We start from the raw sequence: 26,031 nt of genomic DNA, 5'->3' as shown, positions 1-26,031 counted from the left end.
AGCTTGAGAAAAGTTTCTGGTGCGCTCACGAAAGTAATCACTTTTTTAATTATTGCAAATGTCCCTTCAGGGGCTCCGTATACATGTGAGTACAATGTAACAATGTGTACTATATGTACAAACATACATCATAATTAAATTCACTATTAAGTGAGACATTTTCTTTTTCCAAAAATGTAAGCATCTTTATGGTTACTTGTGATGAGTTTAAAGGATCCTACCAGACTTTTCACCAAAAAAAAAAAAAAAAAATTATTGAAAACTTAAAAAGTAGTGTCCATTTAAGTAGTTAAATATTCATTTTAGCTAGCCATGTGCCACAAACCATATAGGCATATAGTACAATAGGCTCATTAACTTTACAAAAAACTGCCTATATATCATAATATTGACGTTGCGGAGACTGTTTCAAGTCAAGCTCTTAGGTATTTTGGTGCAAGTTTATATTTAAAACAAGTCACATTGTTTTCACAAATTTTCCTGTTCTTGTAATGGCAATAATTTTGCATATTATTAGGCCTATTATTGGGAAGGTCATAATAATGTTAATTATACAAAAGTATTGGTACTGTGTTAGATTGCCACCATTGAAATGTTGGGTTCTGAAGTAAAACAAGTTAGGCCAGAATGAAATCTAAATAAGTTGTTAGCCAGGAAAGAGAAAAAAAAAGTAAAAGCAACTAACTATTCGAGAAAACCAGTTGCATTTCTCAATGCGAGAACATAAAGTTCTGTAACCTTCAGCCCGTTTAGTGACTGACGACATCATATCACACCACAACATTTGCATAACCTCAAAAGTCTCTGAAACGGTACATGGAGTTCAACAGTCAACTGTCAAATTCTAGATATCTATAGAACAGTCCAGAAATGATCATAAAAACCAAAGACTTTGTTTCTAAAACATCATTTTATTTATCTTAAAAAAAGCCAATACAGATCTGAAGCATTTTTTTTTAGAACTGGAACACACTGGTTAATCTCAATTTCAGCATTCTGGTAACAGTGTCTGTAAACCAATGTTATACAATTTCAAAAAGAAAAAGAAAATAAAACTGGATTCACAAAATGCAAGAAATTATGAGAACAGGGGCTGCAGAAAAAGGTCTACCATGGTAATGTGAAACACGGAAGTTTGTGGCCTTTAAGCGAGAGGTGACAAAAAAAAAAAAAAAAAGAAAAAAAAAAAGTAGAAGACAGAAGAGAAGACAAAAAGAAAAAAAAAATCCCCACATAAGTTACCATGAAAGTTTTTTCATTGAAATTAAGTATGTTTAGAGTGCCATTTGCAGAGAAAAAAAAAATCTAAGAATTAGAATTTGTAAACTTAGATCTGATTCTCAGACTTTAAAATCACAAGCAGTAAAATTTCAAAACGCATTGGCCAGTGAAGTTTAAATATTTCCCCCAAACCACGTGTTAGTTTACGCAGCAAGAACAGGAATCTGAAAGAGCCTGTCTTATCATTTGAGAACTATATGCTAACTCTGTGGGCAAATCGTAATAGTGTAGGACAACTGTGCGTATAGACGTGACAAACGCGAGAATTACCATTCCTCTTGAAAATCTTACATTAAAGACCTTCAAATATTCACAAAACTCAAAATGGTAAAATTCAGCATTACTGTCTGCTTAAAAATACATAACAGACTCATTTTAAGGCAATCAGGCCTAGTTAAAACAGGGAGTCAAAAAAACAAAAACTAATTCAAAATATAGGGGGGAAAAAAAGTGACATGAAAAATAACATTAATTACTGGTGTCACATTGATGTTTCTTTATGCAAAACATCAAATGCAAATTAGCATTTGCCAAGTGTAACTGCAATGCAGACGAGAGGGGAAGGCAAAAGCAATACTGACGTCGCTGATGATAAAAATCGCAAAAATACTGTAGCTAGCTTTGAATGTCAAGCTGGTAGGTTCCCCTAACTTTGTTGCATCCAAGTAATACTTTTTTTTATTTATTTTTTTTAGAGAAAGTGGCGCAAACTAGAACGTTGGGTACTAGTCGAACTGAGTTGATCCATCTATGTAAACACTATTAAGGATTTTCTGATACAGAAAAAATACTATGTTGACAAGGAATGAGAGGGAGTTATGTCACTGAAATAATTGTTCTCTTCTCTCATTCCAGAGGATCAAATCAATACGCTCTCGATTAGGGGACAGATATCACAAAATAAACCTCTATATTGGATTGGGAACCTGCAGTATTGTGTTGTTGTGACATTAATCATTCACTTGCAGTTGTTTCAAACGTCATGGTTTATTTGTTAATGTTTGCTCTAGTGAAAATGTTCATATATATATATATATCACCATTACTGTAGACAGAAGCAGCACTAATGTCCTCCAGGCTCTGCCCAAGAGAAAATCAGCTCCAAGTGAAAAAGACTAATAAAATACTCTCTCTTTAATTTTACCAGCGGCTGATAAAGAAATATGTAATAAAGTACTTTTTCCTCACTTCTTTTGTAAAACTGAAGCCACCTTTCTTGGCATTTTGACACTTAAAATATCCTCTTAGATACATAAAAAAAAGACTTTAAGCAATAAAAACAAGTTTATATTATGGGTAGCAACATGTAAAATAAAATCACAACTCTGCAGAGGAGACGGAAAATACAGAATTTGCATAGCAGATTAGAATACAACTGAGAAGGAACTGCGTTTTTGGTACAATATGGTTTTGTCACATAGCTTTTGATGCTATCTGTATGTACAGCGTGAAGTCCGTTTCAGTTCCTTTCTTGCCAGTCCATAAAGCAGAAATGGATTTAGAGTCTGTCACTATAATGCTCACAAAAGAAATGCCAAGCATCTCGTTTGCTTCTCGTCACGCTGCTCCTTTCAGCCGAGACGTGTCATATCAACGTTTGTGTAGGAGTCTCTTACAAGAAAACTAGTACTTTTTCGAAAGTGCCATCTTGCTACATTTGATCAGCTGATTCCATGGTCTGTTCGTGAAAGTTAAACATCATGTTGAACATCCCGATAGCTTTCAGATACTGTGAGTTTTGGTCACGTCACATTCTCTCGTACACACACACACACACACACATACACACACACACACACACACACACACACACACGGACCTGAACTGAGCAGGTCCGGGGGTAGAAGAGGTAAAAAAGATGCACTCTAGAGGTTATCAATGTTCCACATTCCAGCAGCGGGTAAAGCTTTGAAATGAACAAGCACCATTTGGAAAAGGCCTCCGAAGTCCTCCAATTTGGGAGAGTGAGTTCAATTATAGCAGTTTCCGCTCAATAAAGAAAACTACATTCAGACTGGCAGAAGTCTCAGTGGCTGAAATGTTCGTTTTGGGTTTTGCTCTCTTGTCTTTCCGACATGGGTCGTTTCAAGGCAAAAAGCAGCCCTCTCGGTAATAGCCTTACTGGAGGCGTCTCCATTCGAGGGGAGGCCCTTTCTCAACTCCCGTGTTTGTAACGAGTCCCAAGGGTGTGTTCACGAGTCCTCACCGCCTCTGGTGTGCGTAGACTGGGTATGCTAACGTGACATTCAAAGAGTCATTGTGCTGAACCAGGGACGTATGCTGGTAGTGCAAGACCAGTTCTTTCAGAGAGCTGTAAAGGTTGTAGGGCTCAGCGAAGCCATATCCTGTGGGTGTCTTGTTGATGACGCAGTGCTTGACCTCACCATCCACACTGCAATAAGACAAAGAGATGGTTTTAGTCATAGGTGCCTTTTGCAATTTCCTATTTCAACATGCACGCTCAAAGTCTGAATGAACTTCACCGAGTAATGATGCCCTACAAGTACAAAAAAAAGTGATACGTACACAACACTACAGGCATAACATCCAGCTTTGCTGCTGTCTCTGACCAGGAATGTTCCGTCTCTCTTGCCCCGCAGAAGAGCCTCTGCCTGGATGCGGTTAATGTTACCCAGCTTCCAGGAGCGTTCATCGTGGTGTGGCAAATCCTCATCGTCATCCACCATTGAGTATTGACTAGCATAGAAGGAGAGAGTATGATTTAGTAACCAGGAACTCTATTAAATATCAAGTTGCCATAATGTGACAAGCAGAATACTCACTCGTCCTGGTTGTCGTTTTTGATTCCCAACCATTCGTTGAGTTTCTTCTGTCGGACCCCTTTCTGTGTCAACCACCTGTGCGGCAACAAAACATTACATTACAATGTGCTCCATACAGTCATTTCCGAATGCAAAATTGTGTCCTATGTGTTAATATTTCAAGAGCTACTTACATGAGGTACTGATCCCTGGTCTTTCTGAGCTGGATGAGGTCAGGCTTAATGCTGTTCATCCGCTTGTCGATCTCTCTGTAGTCCGCCGCCTGCTTCTTCAGATCTTCCTCGAGACGCCGTTTGCTGTCCACAATTTCACTGATGCGTGATTTTAACTTTTCATAGTTGACCATAATCCTGTGTTAAAACATTGGAGAGATGCATTACACTTCTGAAATGTTCCCCAAAGGACAACTTTGGAAGTTCTCAGCTTCAGGACTCACCTTTGGATTTCCTTCTCATTGCCTTCTCTCCTAAACTTCTCAATGTATTCTTTGCTGTACCGTTCTTGTGTCTGGCACTGCTCTTCAAAGATCTTTATGGTCTCATTAAAAGCTTCAATAGCAGTCCTTTTCATTTGTATTTCCTAGTAAGCAGACAAAGGCATGTCAGAATGTGAGCTTTCCCTTGAAGAGCTTTTCTGGAGCTCTACATGTAGTCAATCATCTACTATAAACATTTAAAACCACACCTGTGATGTTCTAGTGTATTCCTCATACAGTCTGTCGTACTCTCTGTTCTTTTCTTGGTATTGCTGGTGGTATTCGTGCAACTTCTTTCCAACAGCTTCAATGTTGTCCTCCTTTACCACCTGATCCTGTAAATGTAAAAAAAAAAAAAAAAAAAACATATCCAATAAAATGTTTCCAATTGAAACATGATGATCTAGAGTGAAATTTTTCAGGACACACACAGGAAATTCGAGGATTATTACCTGTTGGTGCTTGGACACAGGATACAGTAGTTTCACATCTAGTTTGGGGTTGTACTGAGCGAGAGACTCGTGCCGATAGTGGTTGATCAACTCAACCACAGAGTTGAAGGTCAAGGGGTCTGAAAAGCCGTATTTTCCATCACGATGGAAGATTTTGATCAGCTTGTTGTTACCTCCTTTCCTATATGGGCAATAAAAAGAAGTATTTAGATCAATCCTTTGGAATTCAGAGTCAAGGCAAGCACCCTAAATAAAAAGACATATTGGTTTTACAAAAGAGAACGTACCTCAGTGTCAGTGTGTAATCCCCATGCATTTTAGTGGAGGCATCTCGGACCAAAAATGTACCATCAGCAGTGTCCCTAAGCTTTTCGTTTACTTCCTCCCTGCAACAGAAAGAGAGTCAAACTTTTACATGAAGCAACATTATTATTATGCTTATTTGACCAAACATTTAAGTTTTACTTGCCTGGAGATGTCCCCCCAGTACCATTCAGCGTCTTGCAGAGCCATGTTGTTGTTCATACCGTTGTTAGTGACAGACGTTGGTTTGGGTGGCTTGGGAGGTAGTGCTGTACAGAGAAAAAGAGAGAAACTGGTTGAGACCAGAACTGCTGATGAACCAGCAGCACTCAAGGTCATTTACACAGACAACATGTGCAGGCATGCTCAAACCTATGTGTCAATATGAAATATCAGTGTAACTAAAGGATGCTTTAATCTGATGAGGCGAAATGAAAGCCCCTAAAACACCCGTTGGTGTTTTTCTGTCAAGTTAGCGATGCATGTTTCCTTCCAACTGTGACAGTCATGTTAAAAGCATGCAACGGTTGCTGCAGTTTTCTAGAATCCTTGCCTCCTCCCCTTCCAGTGTTTTTCATTTCATTAAATGCAGCTGAGCACATGCCTCTCGAGCACTCAGCAGGGAGTCGGATTCTTTACTCACTTCACTTCATTGACCCTTCCAAAAAAATCCTCATTTTCAGATCTGGCCAGCATTATACCACATAAGCTGTTCCTGAGATGCACGATCACACACATGTGGAAGTGTCATGGAGATCCAAGACAGGGACAAGAAGCTTTAATTTGGAATTGATGATATAATTTATTTGAAGCATCCTTTGATCTTTACAGCTAGCGCTTCAAAACAGAATTAGCACTGTATCTAGAAGCAATGACATCTGACAACATGTGGAGACCCACCGATGGGCTTTTCAATGCATTGCAATATGCACATTCACGCAAGAATCCTTAACCATTGAGAACATGTTGCTTTGCTGGATAGAGGCAGAGGTTGCATCTGATTGGCTACTAAGCCAAGTGACGGGAAGCAGCGGGGGCAGTGCAGTCTCCGTGGAGCATGAGGCAGAGCTGAAGCGGTGGGCTATTTTTATCTTCCAACCCCCCCCCCCCCCATGCACACTCACTGTCTCTCCTTTGTTCATTTCACTCACTATCGTCGCTAAGCATTTTCTGCCTAGTGCTACCACAGAGTATGAGACATGCACACGAAGATATTAAACCAGATACACCTACAAGAATCTATTCAACACATGATCCAATGCTCTGTGATACCTAAAGCAGATGCATCCTCCATGGAAAGACACACACAATAATCAACGCAACAACTAATGTTACTGTCAGCATAAAAACAAGTCAATAGCAAATATTAAACCAGTTCAGACCAACCAATGCATCCAAGACCACAGACAGAGCTGTCACCCATGAAATGAAGCCATAAGAATGACACGTTTGTAATGCACCAACTTCAACAGTTACCTGGCGCGTCTATTTCTATGTAAAACAGCAGGTCTGATCCAGCTCCCGATCCAGTGTCAAGTCTCAGGCTCTCTAAATCTGCCATGCTTAATGGTGTGTTGCATATCTGGAAGGATTCGCATACAGTTTTCTTGGCAAACCTCCTCTGAATGGATACTATAAATCCAGGTTCTTCTTGCTCATCGCTTTGAGATCAATTTTCGAAAAGCCTTGGAGAGTGGGGTCAGTGAAAACCATTACATCACTTACCCCAGCCAATGGTGCAGCGGGACTGTTGCTGGCCACTCCTGCCTCATCACCTGCCTCTATTTCTTCCAAGTCCTGAGTGCAGTGATGTCATTGCAACAGTGCATTGTCCATTCAAAAGTCGACAATGAAAAATGTATCAAAATGTAAGATGTATCTGCTCCGAAGTATGTGATCCAGCAATTTTAATCCGCGTGGAACATAAGCGTTGTCTAAGCCGCTTCAATGCTGTCAAACGTAGGGAGGTAAATCACAGACAAGGTGCACTGCAGCACAGCATCTTTCGAATGAGGAAAGGAACTGAAGCCTCACTGTCTTTCTCTGTCACCCCCTCCCTTCCTGTATCTATGATGCAGCTTTGCTAAGCCCCACCTCTCTCTGAGCAGAAGCGATCAGTACGGCCCCTCTGCTGGTAGGCAGACAAAAGCAGAGCACTGATAGCTGCTGCAGCGGCACGTAGGCAGTCCCTACGTCAAAGACAAGGCCGGGTCAGGAGGCAGGCACGGCTTGCAAATACTTCTCATAATCCCCAAATGCGACTCACGGAGGACTGTAGGAGGGGAGAGATCAGCTATTTGAGCTTGAGAGGGTACCTGAAATAGCCGCAGTTCTAAGTAGGGTTAAAAACGCCCCAGGAACGTGGGCTATTGTCATGCTCAGCACTCAGGGCAGGTCAGAAAGGCACTTCATCTGGGGTGCTTAACAGTCATGCAGTAGGTCAAGTGTAACTTCCGGCACATCAGCGAATAAAGCAGCATTTTAAAAACCCTGAAGATTTTAGTCTTATATTTAAGTTGACTCCTTGCGTTTCAAAGACATTCTATACCCTAACTTTTTTTGGAGCCAATGAATAATACAACACGTTCACCTCGCATGTTCAGACATGCCAGTGTCAGTCAAACAGGTTAACCCACTTTTCGTAGCAGGTTGCACTTCTGCTAGTCTTGATACACACGAGCACTAGCCAGTCGCACAGTGGGAGAAGCATGGATATACAAGTCTGTCAGACTCAGAGCTTTAGCGAAAGAGCCAGAACCGGACACAAAATAGGACATCTGAGAAGAGCCACTACCATGCCCTCTGAAAAAAAAATGGGTAACTCCCCAAAGCAATGACATGCTACTTTACTTTAATGCATTTTCGTTTGCCTGACTGATTTTGAGAAAAGTAACCAATCATTACACCAAACTTCCTGAGACACCAAAACCACACACTTACATTGCAAGTTGTGCATGTTCAGCAGAAGTCAAGCAGCCTTTTGTTCAGCAAGTCTGTCCAGTAAGCATTTCTTGTGATTCTTGGTAAATCCAAGAGACAGTCCTTTTTTAAAAAATATTCCCACTTGACAGGTGCAAAAGCCTAAAAGTCACTGTAGCAGTCTGAAGAAATTCAGCAAAATCCAAGTTGATAAAGAGAAGCAGAGTGCGACAGGTTGAAACCGTAGAGCCTGAAGAACTAAAGCAGATCTGAGAGGGGTGGAGAATGTCGCCTGCTCTGGGACGGCCGGGTTAATGATTGCTGGGGTCGCACTGCTGCTAACCAACTCTCTCTCTCTCTCTGCTCATTCACTCTGTCTGGCTCCAAGGGTTCAGTCTCATGATTAACTTGCTCAGGTTCAAATATTTGCTGAGCTGTGCACCCTTATGTTTTGGGAGGGGAATGTGGCACAGGCAGGAGGGGGCCAGGGGGTGGAGTAAAGTCCTCGGAAACGAACGTTTGCAAGTGTGTGAGAATGCACGCAAGACAGGACAGCCGCCGTTGCAAGCGAACAAGAGAGCTCTGTGGAGCAGACCACACTTCAACCCAACCCAATCCAAGTGGGCCTTTTGCCACCAGCTTAAAATAGCCACCCAGTAACTAGGAACATGCGCACACACGCACCCTTGCACTCAAATTAACACACACATCCACAGTTACCCACCGCCACATGTGCAGGAATCGTGTATGGGCAGGTCGGTAAGGCAACAAGTACCAGTTAAAGGTGGCACTTGTGTGATTCGTGTTTGTGTAAAAGCTCGTACATAAGGTACAGGAAGAAATCGAGCTGCCCGAGCAGAAAGGAGGCAAGTGTGCTTTTGAGTCTGGGCTCGCCCAACCCAGCCTCCTGCAGGTGCAAATTACTGACAGCTGAGCTCGCTCCATGCCAGGGCAAGGTATAAATAGGCCCTAACAGGTAATAAAACATTTAAACAGTCACACAGCCAGACTTGGGGCCCCTGGCAGCCTGAGAGAGATAGACGGATAAAGACAGGGAGAGAGACTTTACTACTGCTATAAAAGCTCAACTAGACAACTGGTCTGTGTTCAGGGCAGCATACACACAGATGAAGTGTCTCTGTGGTCTGTCCCATCTCTAAATGAACCTGACCCACAAAAGCAAGGGAGTGGAACACAGATTTTTCGACAGAGCACTCCCAGCCATTAAACATTCATATCAAAGTGCTATATTGCAGCCAAGACTACACACTGGTAAAGTGAAGGGGCACAACTACTTCATATAAGAATTATGAATATCACTGTTGCCTTCCTTTTACTGTATAAAACACATCAGAACTGGACATCTCCCTTTTTTACGTCTTTTTTCTGTACATTCCAGCAATTCTTTAGAGAAGTGTTTGCTTTTTGTTCCATTACACACAATTTCTCACTTACCTGCCTATCTTCTTCCCAATGTTGCCTACCCTCCATCTACTCCATCTTTGGACAACACTGGTTCAAATACATCAATATAACCAGCATGTCTACCCTGTATGCAAAACCTTTTTAACTTTAAGTCGACATTTTCTGTGGTTTTTAGCATTTTAATTAGGATTGTTAATACAGCTAAATTTAATTGTAAATAACTTACTGGTTGAGAACCAGTGCCTTAGAGTGGTTTTTAATCAACATTACAGTATTGTATTTACCTGGAGCCGCCTGACTGTCACTCCATTCGCTGGTCACCAGGACTTCAATTATCCTGATGTGTGCCTCTGGGCTGGGCTCACAGCTGAGAAGGGAAATGAAACATCAGTTTTGTTTTTGGTAACAAGCTAGCTGGCAACAATGTGATTCATTAGCATATGTGTGAGGGTGTACCTGGTGGGCTGTTGTCTGAAGAGTGCTGGGCTGAAGATCTCAGCGAGGGCACGAGCACTAAGCAGGTTGGCCGCTGAGGCCTGGCATACACGGGAGAAGTGGCGCAGCAAGCTCTGCAGGGTCAGCCAGTACTGCGGAGGAAGTGCAGAAGAGCTAGCCACCAGCCGCAGGTGATGTGCACATTCGTCTGTACCCTGCACTTCTGAAGAGAAAGAAAGATAGAAGAACGTAAAAAAGGGCTCTCTCACACCCACTTTTCATGACCTTTGTCTCAAGGGCTATGTCTTCATAGTGAGCTAAACATACCAACACTCAGCAAGGACATATGCAAAAAAAAAAAGAAAAAAAAAAGAGTGTATATGTAGTCATGTGGAAAATTGCGTTCAGCGTGCAACTAACCGCACAAGATCTTAAGCGAGACAATGACAGAGTGAGTAAGGTACTCTGAGAGTTGATTGGTTGACAGCGTTGATGTCGCAGATAAGTTTTCAGGTTTGCTTTAGGTCTATTAACCACAGATATCCTGTTTCCAGCCACGTGACTGTACACTACCCAAAAGAGAACTGCAAAAAAAAAAAAAAAAAAAAAAAAGTGTTCTCTCTCAAACTGGATACATGCTAGTTTACACCAACGAAAGTTTGTTCTGCACACAATGTTCAGTCACACAGAGAGGGCAGATAAAGTTAACACCCTTAAGTCAACCACCAATACAACACCTGGAATACTTTTTGCTGTCGAATTGGCTGAGGTTTGTAGACACAAAATCAGATAAGTCTTGGAACATGTGTACTCATAAAAGCACATACTGTGACGATACAACCACACAATCTTGCTAGATGAGTCGGCACTGCCGCTTTTAGAAGTTCATGGGACTGTGCAGAACTTTCTTCTTTTATGAGGACTCCTTGTGTTACTTTATTACCATTGTAGGAGGCTCACCATCTGGCTAACACACATCAGAACAATGGCACCACCCTGTGGCTCTAATAATGAAATGAGATCAATGAAAAATGGTCTGATTATTCCATACATTGCTTGGACCTTTAAGCTTAATTTGAAGGACCACAGAAGTTCTGTCACATCAGAGAGTGACTATATAATAAACCAGACCACTCGTGAAAAATTAACTCCTAAATGTGCATTAGCAGGACCAGCCTGACTAAAATCCTTTAAAAATGCATATTTTAGCCTGATTTGAGCTACTGTTATTGTGAGATTTCATTGGTGATTTGTGATGCATTGGAGCTGTCCATGCATAGCTAGAACATAGCTTAGAAATGTTACTATGACCACTGAATGAACCGAATTAAAAAGGACTTAATCCACAGCATTTTAAACATTAGTTTAGGGGCAAACTGAGAATTGGCAAGTTATCCCAGTGTAAATCTAATGATTCCGATGACTGCATTAATATGGATTATTACTATATCATAGACCATAGAAATACCCAGAGAGTTGTAAGGCTGTCGATCTAATGCAGTGCTTCTCAAACTTGTTACAGTGGTGTACCCCCTGGGGCATTTAACATTCTTCTGAGTACCCCCAGAATATTTAAGGGATAAAATTTCTCCCTTTCAAATTGATCTACACATAATTTTTACCTTTTATAGAGGCATCATTTATGTCATATTCTATTCTCTTAAATGTATTATTTATATGTGACCATGGACCACAAAACCAGTCTTAAATAGCATGAGTATAATTGTAGCAATGGCCAAAAATACATTGTATGGGTCAAAATAATATTTTTTTTTTTGTGCCAAAAATCATTAGGATATTAGGTAAAGATAATGTTCCATGAATATATTTTGTAAATTTCCTACTGCAAATATATAAAAACCTAATTTCTGATTAGTAATACGCATTGCTAAGAACTTCACTTTCAACTTTAAAGGTGATTTTCTCTATATTTTAGATTTTTTTTTGCACCCTTAGATTCCAGATTTTCAAATAGTTGTATCTTGGCCAAATATTGTCCTGTCCTAACAAACCATAAACCAGTGCAATACACCATTTCAGATGATGTATAAATAGCAAAAAATTACCCTTATGACTGGTTTTGTGGTCCAGGGCCACGCATACTAAAAAGCAATAAATGATGGCAAAAGTAAGTAATTAGATTTAAAACTAAAATCGCCAGTAGGTGGCAGCAAGTCACTGTCTTAATGAGTGGGGAGTCACATCATTCATTCATTCAGTAAGCAAGCAAATGGCTGTAGTTCACTGACTCTCCGAATCATTCAAAGCTGCAGATTTCTTCATTAACGAAACACCGCTGTTGCTTGAAGATGCACACCAGTTCTGTTGTGGTTTTCGTTGCAACTATTGTTTTGTTGAAAATATAACAAACAATACTGACAATATTATGTTTAAAATGTAGGCAACATTTAAAATGTAAAATGCTCACTTAATAATATTACCTTTCTGTTGAACTAAAATCAACATTTGCAATCGTTTGGATATTCAGAGAAAACTGCGTTCTTGCTCGCATTTAGGACCGAAGAGAGTTCCTTAAATCGATCGTTATGTACAGTCTGTGTTAATATTTGTTCTTTGCTATTAAGTGCTACAAATCTACTTTAAGGACACAATGAATAGCAGTGCAGTCTGCTAAAACAGCATACTCTGCTTGCTCTGCAGGCATCCTATCATATGCACACTGCTGGTGGGGATACAGTCAGATTTGATCGCAAGAGATAAGATAATTCGATGTCGTTTGATTGTTTACTGCACTCCCATTTTCTGTTTTTTAATAAAAGTGGCATTTTGCTTGTCAAAAATACATGCACGGTTTTGATGTTACTTTAATTTGGGGTAGAATTTAATGAATGGCAAAGCTCAGCATTTTGTTCGCGTACCCTCTTCCGTCACCTCACGTACCCCAGTTTGAGAACCACTGATCTAATGCATATGCTGATATGCAGTAACCCTATGGAAACCCACCTTGGGCGATGCGTATCATCTCACTGTAGACCACAGAGGGAATGACAGGCTGAGGTAGATCCTGAAGATACCTCCTCAGACCATCACACAACATCTGAAGGTCCATCTGCTCAAGATCCACTGAGGCAGGATCTAATTAAAAGAACACAAACATCAGTGAAGTTAGCACCGTATGCTAACCAGGCATAAAGAGACAAGCAATAGATATTTTCAATCTATTGATTTTCGCCTTAACTAGCTTTAGCTACGATAACCAACATTTCTATTTGTAGTATGTTGAAAATATGAGTGCTTAATGTAACAATGCTAGCTTACCCTGGGTGGTTGCCAGGGCATTGAAATGTGTTTTTTAAAAGAGTAGCTGTTAGAAGCTGCTACAGTATGTGGTTGCTAGGACATCCTGGGTCAAAATCCATTGCCAAGTCTATGTGACAATCTGGTCTTCATATATGTTCAGACCTGCTTCAGTGTAAGTTTGTAGAATTTTACCCGTTTTATCATTTGCTGGTGAAAATTGTAAATCTGACTTCTTAGACAAATGACCGAACACCTCTTCTCAAGAAGCCACATGTCTGTAGCACAAATTGTGCAAGATGTGTCAATTTTATTACTTTGGGTTGAAGTTTTTGAAAAAGAAGCACATAGTTTTGCACTCAGCATAAATATAGTTTCGCACTCAGCGTAAACATAAAAGCATTTGTCGCATCGCCCTAGTTTATGACAGCTAACAGTAGCAACGCCTAATGGAATGTGTCACTCACCACTATCGAAGCATTGTCTGACATCCAGCCCTCCTCCAGCAGTAAAGTTTCTGTAGAGTGTAGGGTTGTCTAGACCTGTACAGAGTTTATATGGGAGTTAATACATGTAGAAAATGCAGTAATTACGGTGTGCACGTACACGTGACAAAGAAATATGCATGATGGATTCTATTCACCTTTCCTCTCGATGGCCTCAAGGAGCTTGAGCAGCATGGGCGGTGCCACCTCTGGAGGTGTGAACTGCTCCGTCAGGTCTAGCAGAGTGCTCGAGCCTGGAGGAAAGAAAGTTGAACACTCACATCAAAAAGCCGCCAGGTACCTTTGAACAACTACTAGCTTTTCATTAAGCACCAAATGCCATCATTTCAAAGCCTCCAAGGAAAACACGAACTTTACGCCATGACCCACTCCACAGTCACGGCATGCTTAGATCAATAATCATCCTCATGTATTTATGTGGTGCAGCGAGAAGCATGTTTGGACGGCACATCTAAGCATGGCCAGGGTGGGTGGGGGGGGGTGTTAGGGCTGGTGCTGACCGGTAGGATATGATTAAGTGTGTAGCGAAGGTGGACGAGAAGGCTAAAGCAAACAGACCGCAATATGTAGCCGCTGGTGTAGGGTGGAGGTTTACTGAGATCTACAAGTCCAGGTGCGGGCATGAAAGGGCTGCGGGACTGGCTTGAGCTATATTTGGATTCGCTGCACAGCATTTTAAAAGGCTTGGATTTCTAAAAGACTTGACTGTTAGCAGCGTCCGAGGCCGCAGATCCAAACACAGCAGATTATGAATGGATTCCCTTTACTGAGAGCCTTTTTTTTTATAGAGGTATCAAGAGTATCTTTACAGTTTGCAGAGTTTCTTAGAAGGAATGGCTCAAATTAAAAGTTTGGAGGCTGCCTAAATGGGAAAAAAAAAAAAAAAAAATCCAACCACACATGAGGAAATGGGGGTTTAAGCCATTAGAAATAATAGTCTTGTTTAGTCCCAAGGCTCTGGGACTTTTTTTTTTGCTAGCCTGTGAGATAAGCGAAGAAAGTTGTAGATATCACACCGCTTTTCTTGAACTTAACTTTAAAAGACAACAGCCATCTGGACTCCATTACTGGCAAAGCAACATCGAGCATAAGGAGAGTTATTCATTTTCTGAGAACTGCTGAACTCGAGGCAGGGAGAGTGAACGACAGATTCCTCATTTAGAAATTTGGAGTGTAGTGTCACTTTGGTACGCCGTGCTGAGTGGTAACCTTGTGCCCAGACAGACATCTTATCCAGCCCATCGCTTCTTAGAATCCAGATTCAAAGCACTGGGCTAATTTTACCTTAGTTCAAAATGTTCCGGTCAAAGGCGACAAATATGGTCTTTGAATTGAACAGATCCCTACATTTCCAACATGTGTTTGGTGAAATTGCTAAGTTACTATGTTGTCATGAGATTGAAATTGGCTCAGTGATAACACCATGGTGGTCTGGAATCACAAAATAAGAAATAAACAAATGTCCCAACACACACCCCATTTCACAGTAGAACTGTATATTCCAAGAGTCTTGTGTTTATTTACATGTGTTGGACGGGCATTTCCACGGAGACGCGAGACTTTGAGGAGAGGGGATTGAGTTGCTTCTAAGTAACTCAGGGTGACCTGATAGTGCTGGCCTTCTACACGGCTAGATTGAATGACATTCAGGATTGATGATAGTGGAATAGTCCAAATGTTTTGGTTCAAGGTTCCACTATGTCCCCTAGACACCATCTCCAGGGTCTTGAGTAACCGAAGAGAAACTAGACTTTGGTTCTTTGGTTTAGACCATGCAAAACATATCGCAACGGGTGGTTGCTCATAGGTCTAAGTCAAAAAAGCCTATCCCAAAGTTTTCAGACTGTCTGTTCTTCAGTGTAATTTAATGAGAATTCTGACTCTCCAAAACAATCTATGCAATGTTTTACGTGCCAAGTATAAGCAAGCGACACTAAGAACAGGGCAATGAGGCAAGAGTGGATGCTCTGTGCCGTGAACTCACGCAATGCTATACTCACGCCAAGCTCATCAACCCACTGTGAGCAGCAATAGTGGAAACTTAGTGAATGAGTGTTTCTGTGAACAATGCTCTAGATCCACATGAAAACACCTTCTGTTTTCAACTACTAGGCTTAATTTATCCAAGCTGTGCAGTTGAGATCACGCAATCAACCGGGCAATGGAAACAATTAAAGATGCATTCACGGTGAAGTCCAAGTTCTGTAAGACTTTACGGGCAAAGGGTAAACGTTAGCAATATTGGTGCGTGAAAAACAGCTTAAAATGCCTGTAGTTCTGTGCGAGCAAATTAAACAAACAGAAAACAGGCAGAAAGCAGCCACGCTCAGATTCAGACAGCCAATCAGGTTGGCTGCAGATTTCGGTTGCCGTAGCAACTCTTGGAAGAGGGAGTCAGTGTGCAAGTCTGAACATGCGTAGAGTCTGAATGTGTGGTGGTCCTGTTGTTTCCATGCCATGGGATGCAAGGAAAGGGACCCCTGGTTAAGGAGGGGAAAGCAGCTGCCATTGTTCTGTAGAACAAACTCAGCAAACGTCTGAACCACAGACTACGATCAGAGAAAATGCATAGAGCGCTAAGGACAGTTTCTTTAGCAGCTAATTTTAGGGGTCTACTTGCATATCTAGTATTTCCATTACTGACTAGTTCTTCGAAATGTCTTTCTAGCAAACCACTAAATGATTATCACATTTCCCCCAGGGATCAATAAGGGACATTTAAGTGCCTAAACCTGCTTTTGAGGAACCATCAATCATTAAGGTGTAGCAGAAAGCAGTATTTCCATTAGAGTCATCAGCTGCTCTGGTTACTGTGAATCTTTGTGCTGTGTATTAGTGCTGGGCGATATGGAAAAATCATGTATCACGATATGGATTATTTTATATCACGATAACGATATATATCACGATATACCAATATAAAGTACGTTTTCAGTTATTCTCTGAAAAGTTTGACAAAAATATCATTGCATAATTTTTTTGCAACTTTTTTTATTCGTTATTTGAAGTGACATTTAACTGAACTGTCACAAATGAGAAAAATACATTTTAATGCAGCAATAAATGTATCAAATGACAACAGATGTGGTGGAGGTAGAGCTACAGTAGCCTTCACATTTTTTATCCACATCATAGTTAAATAGTATTATCAAAATAAACTATTTTTTTTATTAAAGTGCACAGCCATTTCGAGTTTCTGAGCAGAAAAGCACTCAATTATAAAAAATAAACAAAACATTTTTCAACCTTGTAGTGCAAAGTTTTCAAACCAAAATAAAGTATCACGCCTGTTTCACACATACTCCGTTTGCAGTGCGTATGCAGTCCGTGTGCGTTACGTATGCGGTGCAGAGGCAGCACGGACTCGTTTTGCTTCCACACAGAACGCGTTTGCAGTCCGTTCCTGATCCGCGGGTGTTTACCACAAACACACCATTTATCTGTTATTTTAATTTCAAATCCAAACGTGCTTTTCAGCATTGGGATACTCTTATCACAGTACACTAATACAATAATACTAGACATATTCACGTTTAAACTCAACGTATTATAAACAACGTAGGCTATTATTCAATGCACTTGACTTCTAGATTTGTATATTAAGTTGCTCAAGCAAGTTGCAACACATTTAAACACAGCATAGGTAGGCTATAGCTTCCTTTTCATATTGAAATTGGGCTATCACAAATATTTTAAATTAAAACTTACCACAGACAAGCAGTCGGCTCTCTGTGCCTTTCTTTCGTATTAAATCTTTATTAAAAACCATATTTTAAAGAACTTTTCTACCTGGACAAGTGCATCTATTATGTTGCCTTGTTTATTTAAAACTGCACTATTTTAAACCTAGCCAAAAAGCCACGTGTTGACTGTTAAACACAGTAGACTGCATTTATATGCATTTATGGTACATTTCCGTGTCAATCCATGTTCATTTTTACAGCGAACAATGCGCTGTCACTTTAATTCAGCGCATGCAGCGCAGCAAAAACAGACTCTGTGCCGAAAGGATCGCTCCACTGCTGCAAACGCACCGCTTCTGGAACGAAATGCCGGACAGCAACCGCGTGCAGTGTGAACGATCTGATCCGTAAACATGGGTGCGGAAAAAAATACGCAATGCATACGCACTGCAGACGAAGTATGTGTGAAACAGGCGTCAGCGTCGGGCGCGGAAACAGTCTTTTGGCAGAGTTTGCACATGACTGTCTTCTTCTCCGTGTCGGAGCTCTTGAAGCCAAAATGCAACAAAATCACTGACGTACCCCCACGTGTCGGTAAAAGTACTTCTTGTCTGCTGCCTGCGTAGCAGTTTCAGTTTGTTGCGACTCGATCCGGGCATTCATCTTCAACCTCTTGCGTCTCCATCTTTAGGCTAAGCACTCACGAGTTAAAGCATGTCGCAACAACGTAAAGCGTCACGTCGCACAAGACGGAGTTTCTTTGTGAAAAAGTTCGTTTTTATTCTTGATTATCACTTATAGGGTAGAGTATGCATTGCACAGCAACAAGACACTATCATACATTTGTCATAGCCTATTAAATGCAATATTTTCTTTAGTAATTGATAAAATTAGGTTAAAGACGATAGAAACGATAGAAGAGAAATAGGACGATAGACACTTTTCTATCGTCCCCACGATATATATCGTCATATCGCCCAGCACTACTGTGTATTTAAAAATGGTTCTCTTGGTAGCTTGAAAGACTTGTTTTCTGGAAAGAGCTCTATTGAAATCTCTCCTTTTGGGGACCTTAACCCTACACATTTATTGTCTTCTATACAACATCTTTAAGTAACTTATTTTATTAATTAAATATTCAGTAACACAATGAAAAAACTAAGCTACCAAAAATAGGCTATTTTATTACAGTTTTACAAATGAGGAAAACTGTGTTTCCCTATTGGTTAACAGTATAAAAGCTCAAATCAACAGAAGGAAAGTTTTCGAACAACCCACTTCTCAGTAGAAAGACTTAAGACAAAAAGGCACTTGTTCTGATGTTTTGAAACATCTACTATAATAGCAATTTGAGACAATGCAGTGATAAAACATTTAATGTAAAAACAGAGGGACAGTGTCTTTGCTAAGGCAGTGTGTGAAAATGCCTGACCTCTGACAGCACACATCAGACGATCAAAGCACACAAGACATATCTGGGGCTAATAATTCAGGATTATTCAGAAAAATAATGCTCTGAAAAAAGCACCTATTTATTGTGATATTACATAAAGATAACACTCTTTTTTTTCAATTGCATTAAGAGTTTGAACAATCTCAAACCCCTGGGGTGAAAATCCTTTTATTTCTCTTAATGAGTTCAGTGTTTATGGTTTAGTTTGCATGCAGGGTTTAGCTGTTCATTGCTCGCTCACTGATGGCAAATCAATATTATATCAGTCAACACAACACACTCCCTGCTGCAGACCAGCTGGGAATAATGAAATCAACTATAGATCAAAGATCAGACCCTATATTAGTAAATAATTATATAATTTGGAAAAGTTCTATATAAAAAAAAGTTCAATTCATAAATCAGTTTTTCATAAACATGGTTTAAAACCATTCATAACCAATCAATTCGCAAAGCATTTGTAAATTACCGTACTGTAAGGAAGAACTTTGATTTGTGAGTAAAAACATGGTTGCAATATGTCAGAATTATAATCAAAAAGTCCTGTAACCCTGATTTTGCTGAAACAAAAAGTGCATTTTACATCAACTACCGTTAAAATCTTGTACGGAAAAAAGGTACTGACTTCTAGGAAAATCTTCCTCTTTTAAACAAACAATCCAAAGGAACTGAATTAGTAAAATTAACTCCAAGCTGGACTTCAACTCTACTACATGTGCTTGAAAAACGGCTCTACATCTGCTGTGTTCTCTCCCACCACTGGTGTTTAGTTTGTATTATATACAAACACTTCCATGTCTCTTCAAATAACCAACATGCACATCAACGATAAATGGGGGATGGGGTAGTACCAAAACTCAGTTATCCCTTTGTGCTTATTTCAGTTCTGCTTTTTTTCCTGCTGCTCTTGCTCCACCTTCTGCAACGTGTTTATAATCCGCCGAGCAGACATGCTTGTCCTTCAGTAAGAAGATTTGCCAATTCAGCCCCGTGTCTCTGGAGGCGATCATTAATGAAGACCACATGTACACACTCTCACGCACATCCCAATAAACACCAGCTTTCACCACAGTACCACCTCCACTGCACTCCAAATCACATCACAACCCTCTACTGGAGTCCAGTCATTTCAGTTTGACAAAGTAATTTTTTTCCCCCCAGGTTTTGCATATTACCGCTGGTAACATTATACAATTTCAATACACTTTTGACCCAGAGTCTTCGACAGATATGATCTCTTATGCAACGCAGCACTTCATCCTACAGAATGAGAGGCTTTTTCTTATCGATTAAAAACATAGTGTATGTGTAATAGCCATTCCATACCCTGGCAAACGTGGTCAACTGGACCAGCACAAGCTTTCTTTTTGCTAGAGCACTTTTCCGCCGCCTACTGCATCAGCACTTAGAGACAATTGTACTGATTCGTCATGATTCTAAATACGGAGACCGGGCACAAGCTGTTCAAGCTAAGCCACAGGAACGTGCACCATTACGCCCACGGCCACAAACCAGTCCTGCCCCGGTTACAACCACCATGATCTAATGAGCGCTGTTACTCTGCATAGGAACGACATCTTTAGCAGGGAAAGAAACCTAAAGAAATTGCAGGATGCACCTCACAAAGTTGTTATAGAAAATGTCCTGTGCAGCATTCTAGACAAACTTTTAAACATTTAAATTTGTAATTGTTTTTGTCACGTTATACTATCGATGACCAAATTACTATAATGCGAAATGTGGAATAATATATACATTATCTCAGTCACGGTATTTCAAGGTACCTAAAGAAACATATAAAAGTTAAATACATGAATAAATATTAAAATAAATGTATTAACTTAATTACAATACACATTTTATATATTCCTTTTACATTTTTTTGCTACTTTGCCATATATATTGGTTTACAGCTTGGTTAGGGAAAAGTGCACATTCTTTACGAAACCCAGCAACAATTCTCCCTTTAAAGAGCTGCTCCATGCAGCAGATGTTCAATCGAGTGCTGAAGAGGCCCTGAAAAGGAGAGAAGCACATTATCTCAAACACCAGCAATGCCTTCCCCCAACCAGCTCACACTTTCAGTTAACTGCCACAGCTCCCCTGTAAGTTTTCACATGTACTTTTTTTTCAGTTTTGTTTTTAGTAGTTAATTCATTTGTGATGTCCTGCATTCTTATATTTTTATATTTAAATAAATGCTCAGTGCATAACATGAACTCCAAACCAACCACAAGAGACCTGTAAATAAGATTGAGATCAAATTAAAAGAACAGATAAGGAGATAACATCTCTAAATGCACAGCACCACCTTTGCAAACTCACATGCTTAAAAGACTGCCATATCTCATAAAGCACAGGAATGCGGGCCTTGCATGGACTTGTATGTACTAACCCGTTTTTGTCCAACTACGCACAAAGTTTGATCACATCTACTTTAATTAGCCATGGAAATAGACAATCCTGAACTCCAGAATACCAGAACAACGAACATTTAGTGGCCTTACTGAAAGTTTTATTTCTTAACCATAACACAAGATCTTTTGTTGCTGTTTTTTTAGCCCATAAGGACCCACTGTGACGCGGGTGTCACAAACAATTGTGATTATCTGGAAAGGTCTTTTTAAAGCATTATCCCTCATTTTCAACTCAGGAAATCCCAAAGTGACACATAAGTAACATCCAGGTTCAGTCACGTGAAAATGTGTGCATTTTTTGTTGTCATGGCAACATTTCCAAAATGGTGGACTGTATGGTGGTGAGCACATGTTGCAGTGTCAGCAATTTTTAAAGATGCTTTTTTTTGTTACTAAAGGTATGTTTCAACCCATTCAACTATTCTAATGTTTTAATAACACATCCTAGATTACACTTACCCTGATTTTAATACATTTCTTGAACAAACTGATATAAAACAAGTTACGAAGATATTGTGGTGACATATATGTCACATCGGGCTGTTAGCCTTAAAACAATAGGTGGAATTTTGATGTGACATATTTGTCACATTAAGAAAAATGCTAATAAACTGCTCAATTAATTTAGCTAGTTAAAGTTTTTGTGTTATATATTTTCTACTGCTCATTTCAAAGAATATATTAACAAAAAGAACATTTAAAATAATGTCACATTAAATAAATTGTTAATGAAATGTATTTTGAAACTATTTTTATAGTTACAGTTTTATTGCACAATATACAAATTATTGCAATGTTATGTGCATGTTTAACATGTTGACCTCCAGTGTGAGGTACTAGTTATTTATTTTTATTTAGTTCAAGTTATGAAAAAAAAAAAAAAACATGAACAACCATATACCAAAAAAGGTAGAATTCTGATGTTTCGAGAGAGTTGTTGTAAAATGTAATGGTCACAGTTATGTGGCTTTGAAATATGTTATGGAAAAGCAAAAAAAAAAAAAAAAAAAATTTTATGTAGCAAATAAAACTGACAAAATCATTTTTTTCAATTCTGAAATAAATGCCCAATGTGACATGTGTAACATGAAAAATTTATTATATATGTAACATTACAGATCTTTCACAAAGAAGGGTTGCATTTCAAAAACAACTGCAGAAACATGTTATAAGTGGTCCATTTGGTCTGTATTATATGCCTCATAATTTTCCTATAAGGAGAAATCGGTCCGGGTTCTTATGGGTTTTTAAACTTGATGAGTCGTATACATAATGCTTGTGATGGGACACACAGACATTCAGAAGGAATATTAAATTTATTGCATTCAACAAATGTAAACCACCTAAAAGCTTTAAGCACAGCACGACAACTAAAGCACTGCTAAAAATGTCAAAGCTAAAAGAAAAATAATTAGTTTTTGGATGACTACTGTGACCACTGTAGCTCTAATTTATTAAGTCATTTCTTCATATTTATTATGTGATTATATATTGGCTATTGAAAAAACAACAACATTCTACCGCTTTATAGGTCTACATTACATAGAAGTTGCAATCATCTTTTCTATTGTGAGGTATATCTGAGTGAAACGGCATCTTGAATGAGAGAATTTTTTTTTAATTTGGTCCTTCAAGAATTGATTTGATTGTTTTCGTTTGCCATTTCTGACAGGTTGTCCCACCTTAGCACCACAGGTTATTAGAAAAAAAATGTCGTTGGAAGAGGGAGGGGAAGTTACTTTGAATTTTATTACGAGGGCACATTAATTATTGTTTTAAAAAAACTAACGTGCATGGATGAATGACTCAATTTTGATTTCATGTTAACCAAGTATGTTGGAAAGTATTTATAAACATACCGTATGTTTACCAGCTTAGCTCTATCAATCTCCATGCAATAAAACAGAACAGTGGTGGATAAAGAGGAACTCTAATTTCCATAGTACAGAAGAAGTTAAAGCCATAAAAGATCTCATTCCTTGTTTGGAGTCACGCACAGAAAAAGTCAACGTCCAACTTGGAACCCAAGTGAAGGAAAAACTGAGCAATACATTTTGAGCATCCAGAATGCAGCTGAAAGCTTTAGCAAGAATGGGTTAACAAATAAAACAAAAATTGTGCAGAGTTGGGCTGGGCACATACGGATCCTCTCACTCCAGAGGCCCACAGAAAGGAGCATGTTAGTGTTATAAAAAAAAGCCTGGGAGCCGGAATGGACTGGAATTCAACATCTGCTGTTCTCTGAAGCAAGCCCCTGTGGCTCAAAGAAAGAGAAAGAGAGAGAGAGAGAGAGAGAGAGAAAGAGAGAGAAAGAGAGAGAGAGAGAGAGAATGCTAGAGGCCCCAAGCTGAACACTCCCCCTTAATCTCCTCCGTTAGGTCCGACCCCAGAAGAATATCCAAAAATTCAAAGAGGAAGATGGAGAAATAAGAGAGCTAGGGAGGAGAAAGAAAGAGAAAAATCTGGAAGACCATTCAGTGGCGGGTAATAATTCTGAACCACAGCGAGGCAATGAGAAGTGAAAACTGGGTGTCTTAAATACACAATACTGCCATTTAACAATATAGATGGTACAGTTTGGGGGGCGGGGGAGTTTACGGTAAAAAAACAACAACAAAAACACAGCTGTGGTTGCCAGAACTATTGTGCCATCATGTACACACAAAAAATTTTACTTAACAAATGTGGGCTGTCATTCAAATAACTTTACGAGTTTGCACATGTAAATTCTATATGTTTTTAAGTACTAAATGACTAAATTTTCTAAATGAGCTGAGCTCAGTGGAGTTTTGCTGGAAATAACATTTGTCACAATGACAAAAACCTCAAGCATCAATATTGAGAATCATTGTCTATCATTTTACTTCTCTCTGCACTGATTCTTTATGCAACAGTAATGCAAATAGACTGACTGAGGGAAATTCACAAAAACATGTATATGTTAGTCATTACAAATGAGGAAGAAAAACCAGAGATTTTCTAGTAAGACTAAAATCATCCCTCTAAAAGTGTACAGTGTAAAACAGCCTAAGGTTTTAGTCATTTAAATGATCACTACCAAGTCAAAAGTGCTTAGGATTTAGAGCTGAAATTTTATCTTGAATTTTATGTGGCTTTAGTGATGGTGTGGGGGATCAGGGTTTGAGTCCTGTTTCTAGTGTGAGAGAAGCATAATGCCATGATCTCTGGCCATCATCCAGATCTGCTTCTGGTTTATATTCCGCAAAACTCCATTCTCTATTCCTCTCCCTTCCGTTAACATCAGAATAGTCATTCAGAACAGAAAGAGGCCATAGTGCCACTTTATCCACAATCATGCTGTTTAAGCAATCTTGACCTCCGGGAAAAGTTAGTTGGGTTTCGCAAAAAAATAAAATAGCTCTCGCCCAAAGATAAAAAAAAGGTATGTGCTCGTGTTTTTATGCATCAAACCACATAGTATGAGGAAGTAGCACACAAGTTTGCCTCTGCTTTTCAACAGCAATGATTTTGAGTGGCATATCTCACTTATAATCTATGTTCCATAACCTGATAACCTGAAAAACACATCTCTAACTTAGTTGTCACCATCACAACTGAGGCAAACAAGGAATAAACGTAGTGGCCATGAGAATCTGGGTTCAATTTAATACACTACGTTTAAATCTTAAATACTTTGTGCTATTAGCGTCACCAAACAAAAGATACTGATTGCTGACAAACATTTACGCAACAAACTAAACTCAAATGAATCAAATGGAAACTCGACAAATGAATGTGGGTCCACAAAAGCTCAAGCGTGAAAGCACTCTTAGAATCTGTATTGTATTATGTACAATCAATATACAGATCAAGCCTTTTTAGATGCTGCATCACTAGAAAAGAAACAGTTGGCACAAAAAGACAGCGTAGACCAAAGTTACAGATTAAGAGAGCTGGCTGATATGTTGAAGGAGCCATAGGGGGCTCTAAATGCTCATACTGTGGCTGTGCGAAAGATACAGCCACGCCAGACAATTACAAACTACTGTGTGCAGGCCTTCATCCAGATCTGGGCTTCTTGCCATGTTTGCAATTACGAACCAGAGCCCAGTGAAAACCTAAAACAGCCTTAAATATTCAGGGGACATTTGTGTGCTGCAGCTATAAATCCAATCTCTTGATGAAATGGTGGTGTAAAATCTGGTCACTAGTTACGAAAATGGAATAAGTGGCGAGTGGGTATTTTGAGAGAGGCACGTGGGTTTGGCATCAGCATGAATGGATCTAGTTAAGAGGAAAGAGGGTTCATTAAAATTATGCACCCTGAGATCCAATGAAACCAAACTAAAATGGTTGACGACAATTTTTATATTGTAAATAAAAGAAGATCTGCTTTGTGACCATGGGTTAAGGTCAACTCTGGTGACCAAATATTAATCTAAAGGTTAACTATAGACAGCTTCTGTGGTATTAAGCAACTATCTAAACAGCAGCTCAAAACGGCAGACAGGTAGAGGGTTTGAGACATAAATATTTTGAAGTCACAAGCTCATTCGCATAATAGTGCACCAAGTTGCAGTGCTTATGCAGCCAATGCAGGTTTGAGTCCAGTTAGCAACATTCCCGGAGGCCTCGATGTGGCAAAAGGCATTAAAGAAAATAAATTAAATTTTATATATA

The 26,031-nt window shown here is 39.5% G+C and overlaps 1 protein-coding gene across 4 annotated transcripts; it reads right to left on the bottom strand.

The window, feature by feature from the left end:
* Positions 1-891: 891 nt before the first annotated feature.
* Positions 892-14,106, bottom strand: pik3r1 (phosphoinositide-3-kinase, regulatory subunit 1 (alpha)). Of its 4 annotated transcripts, XM_073839545.1 has the most exons (14): positions 13,975-14,106; positions 13,799-13,873; positions 13,038-13,169; positions 10,095-10,296; positions 9,923-10,005; positions 5,457-5,563; positions 5,279-5,373; positions 4,992-5,172; positions 4,749-4,874; positions 4,501-4,643; positions 4,238-4,414; positions 4,065-4,139; positions 3,808-3,978; positions 892-3,673 (listed from the first exon to the last, which is right to left on the bottom strand). In XM_073839545.1, exons 1-14 carry the CDS (start codon positions 14,009-14,011, stop codon positions 3,484-3,486), a joined length of 1,794 nt encoding a protein of 597 aa, XP_073695646.1. In that variant the 5' UTR covers positions 14,012-14,106; the 3' UTR covers positions 892-3,483. The 4 variants fall into 4 exon arrangements, with proteins under 4 accessions (XP_073695646.1, XP_073695648.1, XP_073695649.1 ...); XM_073839547.1 differs by lacking the exons at positions 9,923-10,005; positions 10,095-10,296; positions 13,038-13,169; positions 13,799-13,873; positions 13,975-14,106 and adding an exon at positions 8,235-8,576; XM_073839548.1 differs by lacking the exons at positions 9,923-10,005; positions 10,095-10,296; positions 13,038-13,169; positions 13,799-13,873; positions 13,975-14,106 and adding an exon at positions 7,020-7,308.
* Between the last annotated feature and the right edge of the window lie 11,925 nt (positions 14,107-26,031).

The sequence above is a fragment of the Garra rufa genome, chromosome 5, assembly GCF_049309525.1.
Source record: "Garra rufa chromosome 5, GarRuf1.0, whole genome shotgun sequence".
Lineage (NCBI taxonomy): Eukaryota > Metazoa > Chordata > Actinopteri > Cypriniformes > Cyprinidae > Garra > Garra rufa.
Note: the sequence above shows the minus strand (reverse complement) of the source record. Positions and strands in the feature narration are given on the sequence as shown.

What these genes read in the sequence shown, in the direction of transcription:
- pik3r1 (XM_073839545.1), bottom strand. Translation starts at nt 14,011, where the DNA reads ATGCTGCTCAAGCTCCTTGAGGCCATCGAGAGGAAAG. An exon ending in AATGAGAAGGAAATCCAAAG is followed by an intron (nt 4,415 to 4,500) that starts GTGAGTCCTGAA and finishes GTTTTAACACAG; the next exon opens with GATTATGGTCAACTATGAAA. An exon ending in TGTTATGCCTGTAGTGTTGT is followed by an intron (nt 3,674 to 3,807) that starts GTACGTATCACT and finishes GTCTTATTGCAG; the next exon opens with TGTGGATGGTGAGGTCAAGC.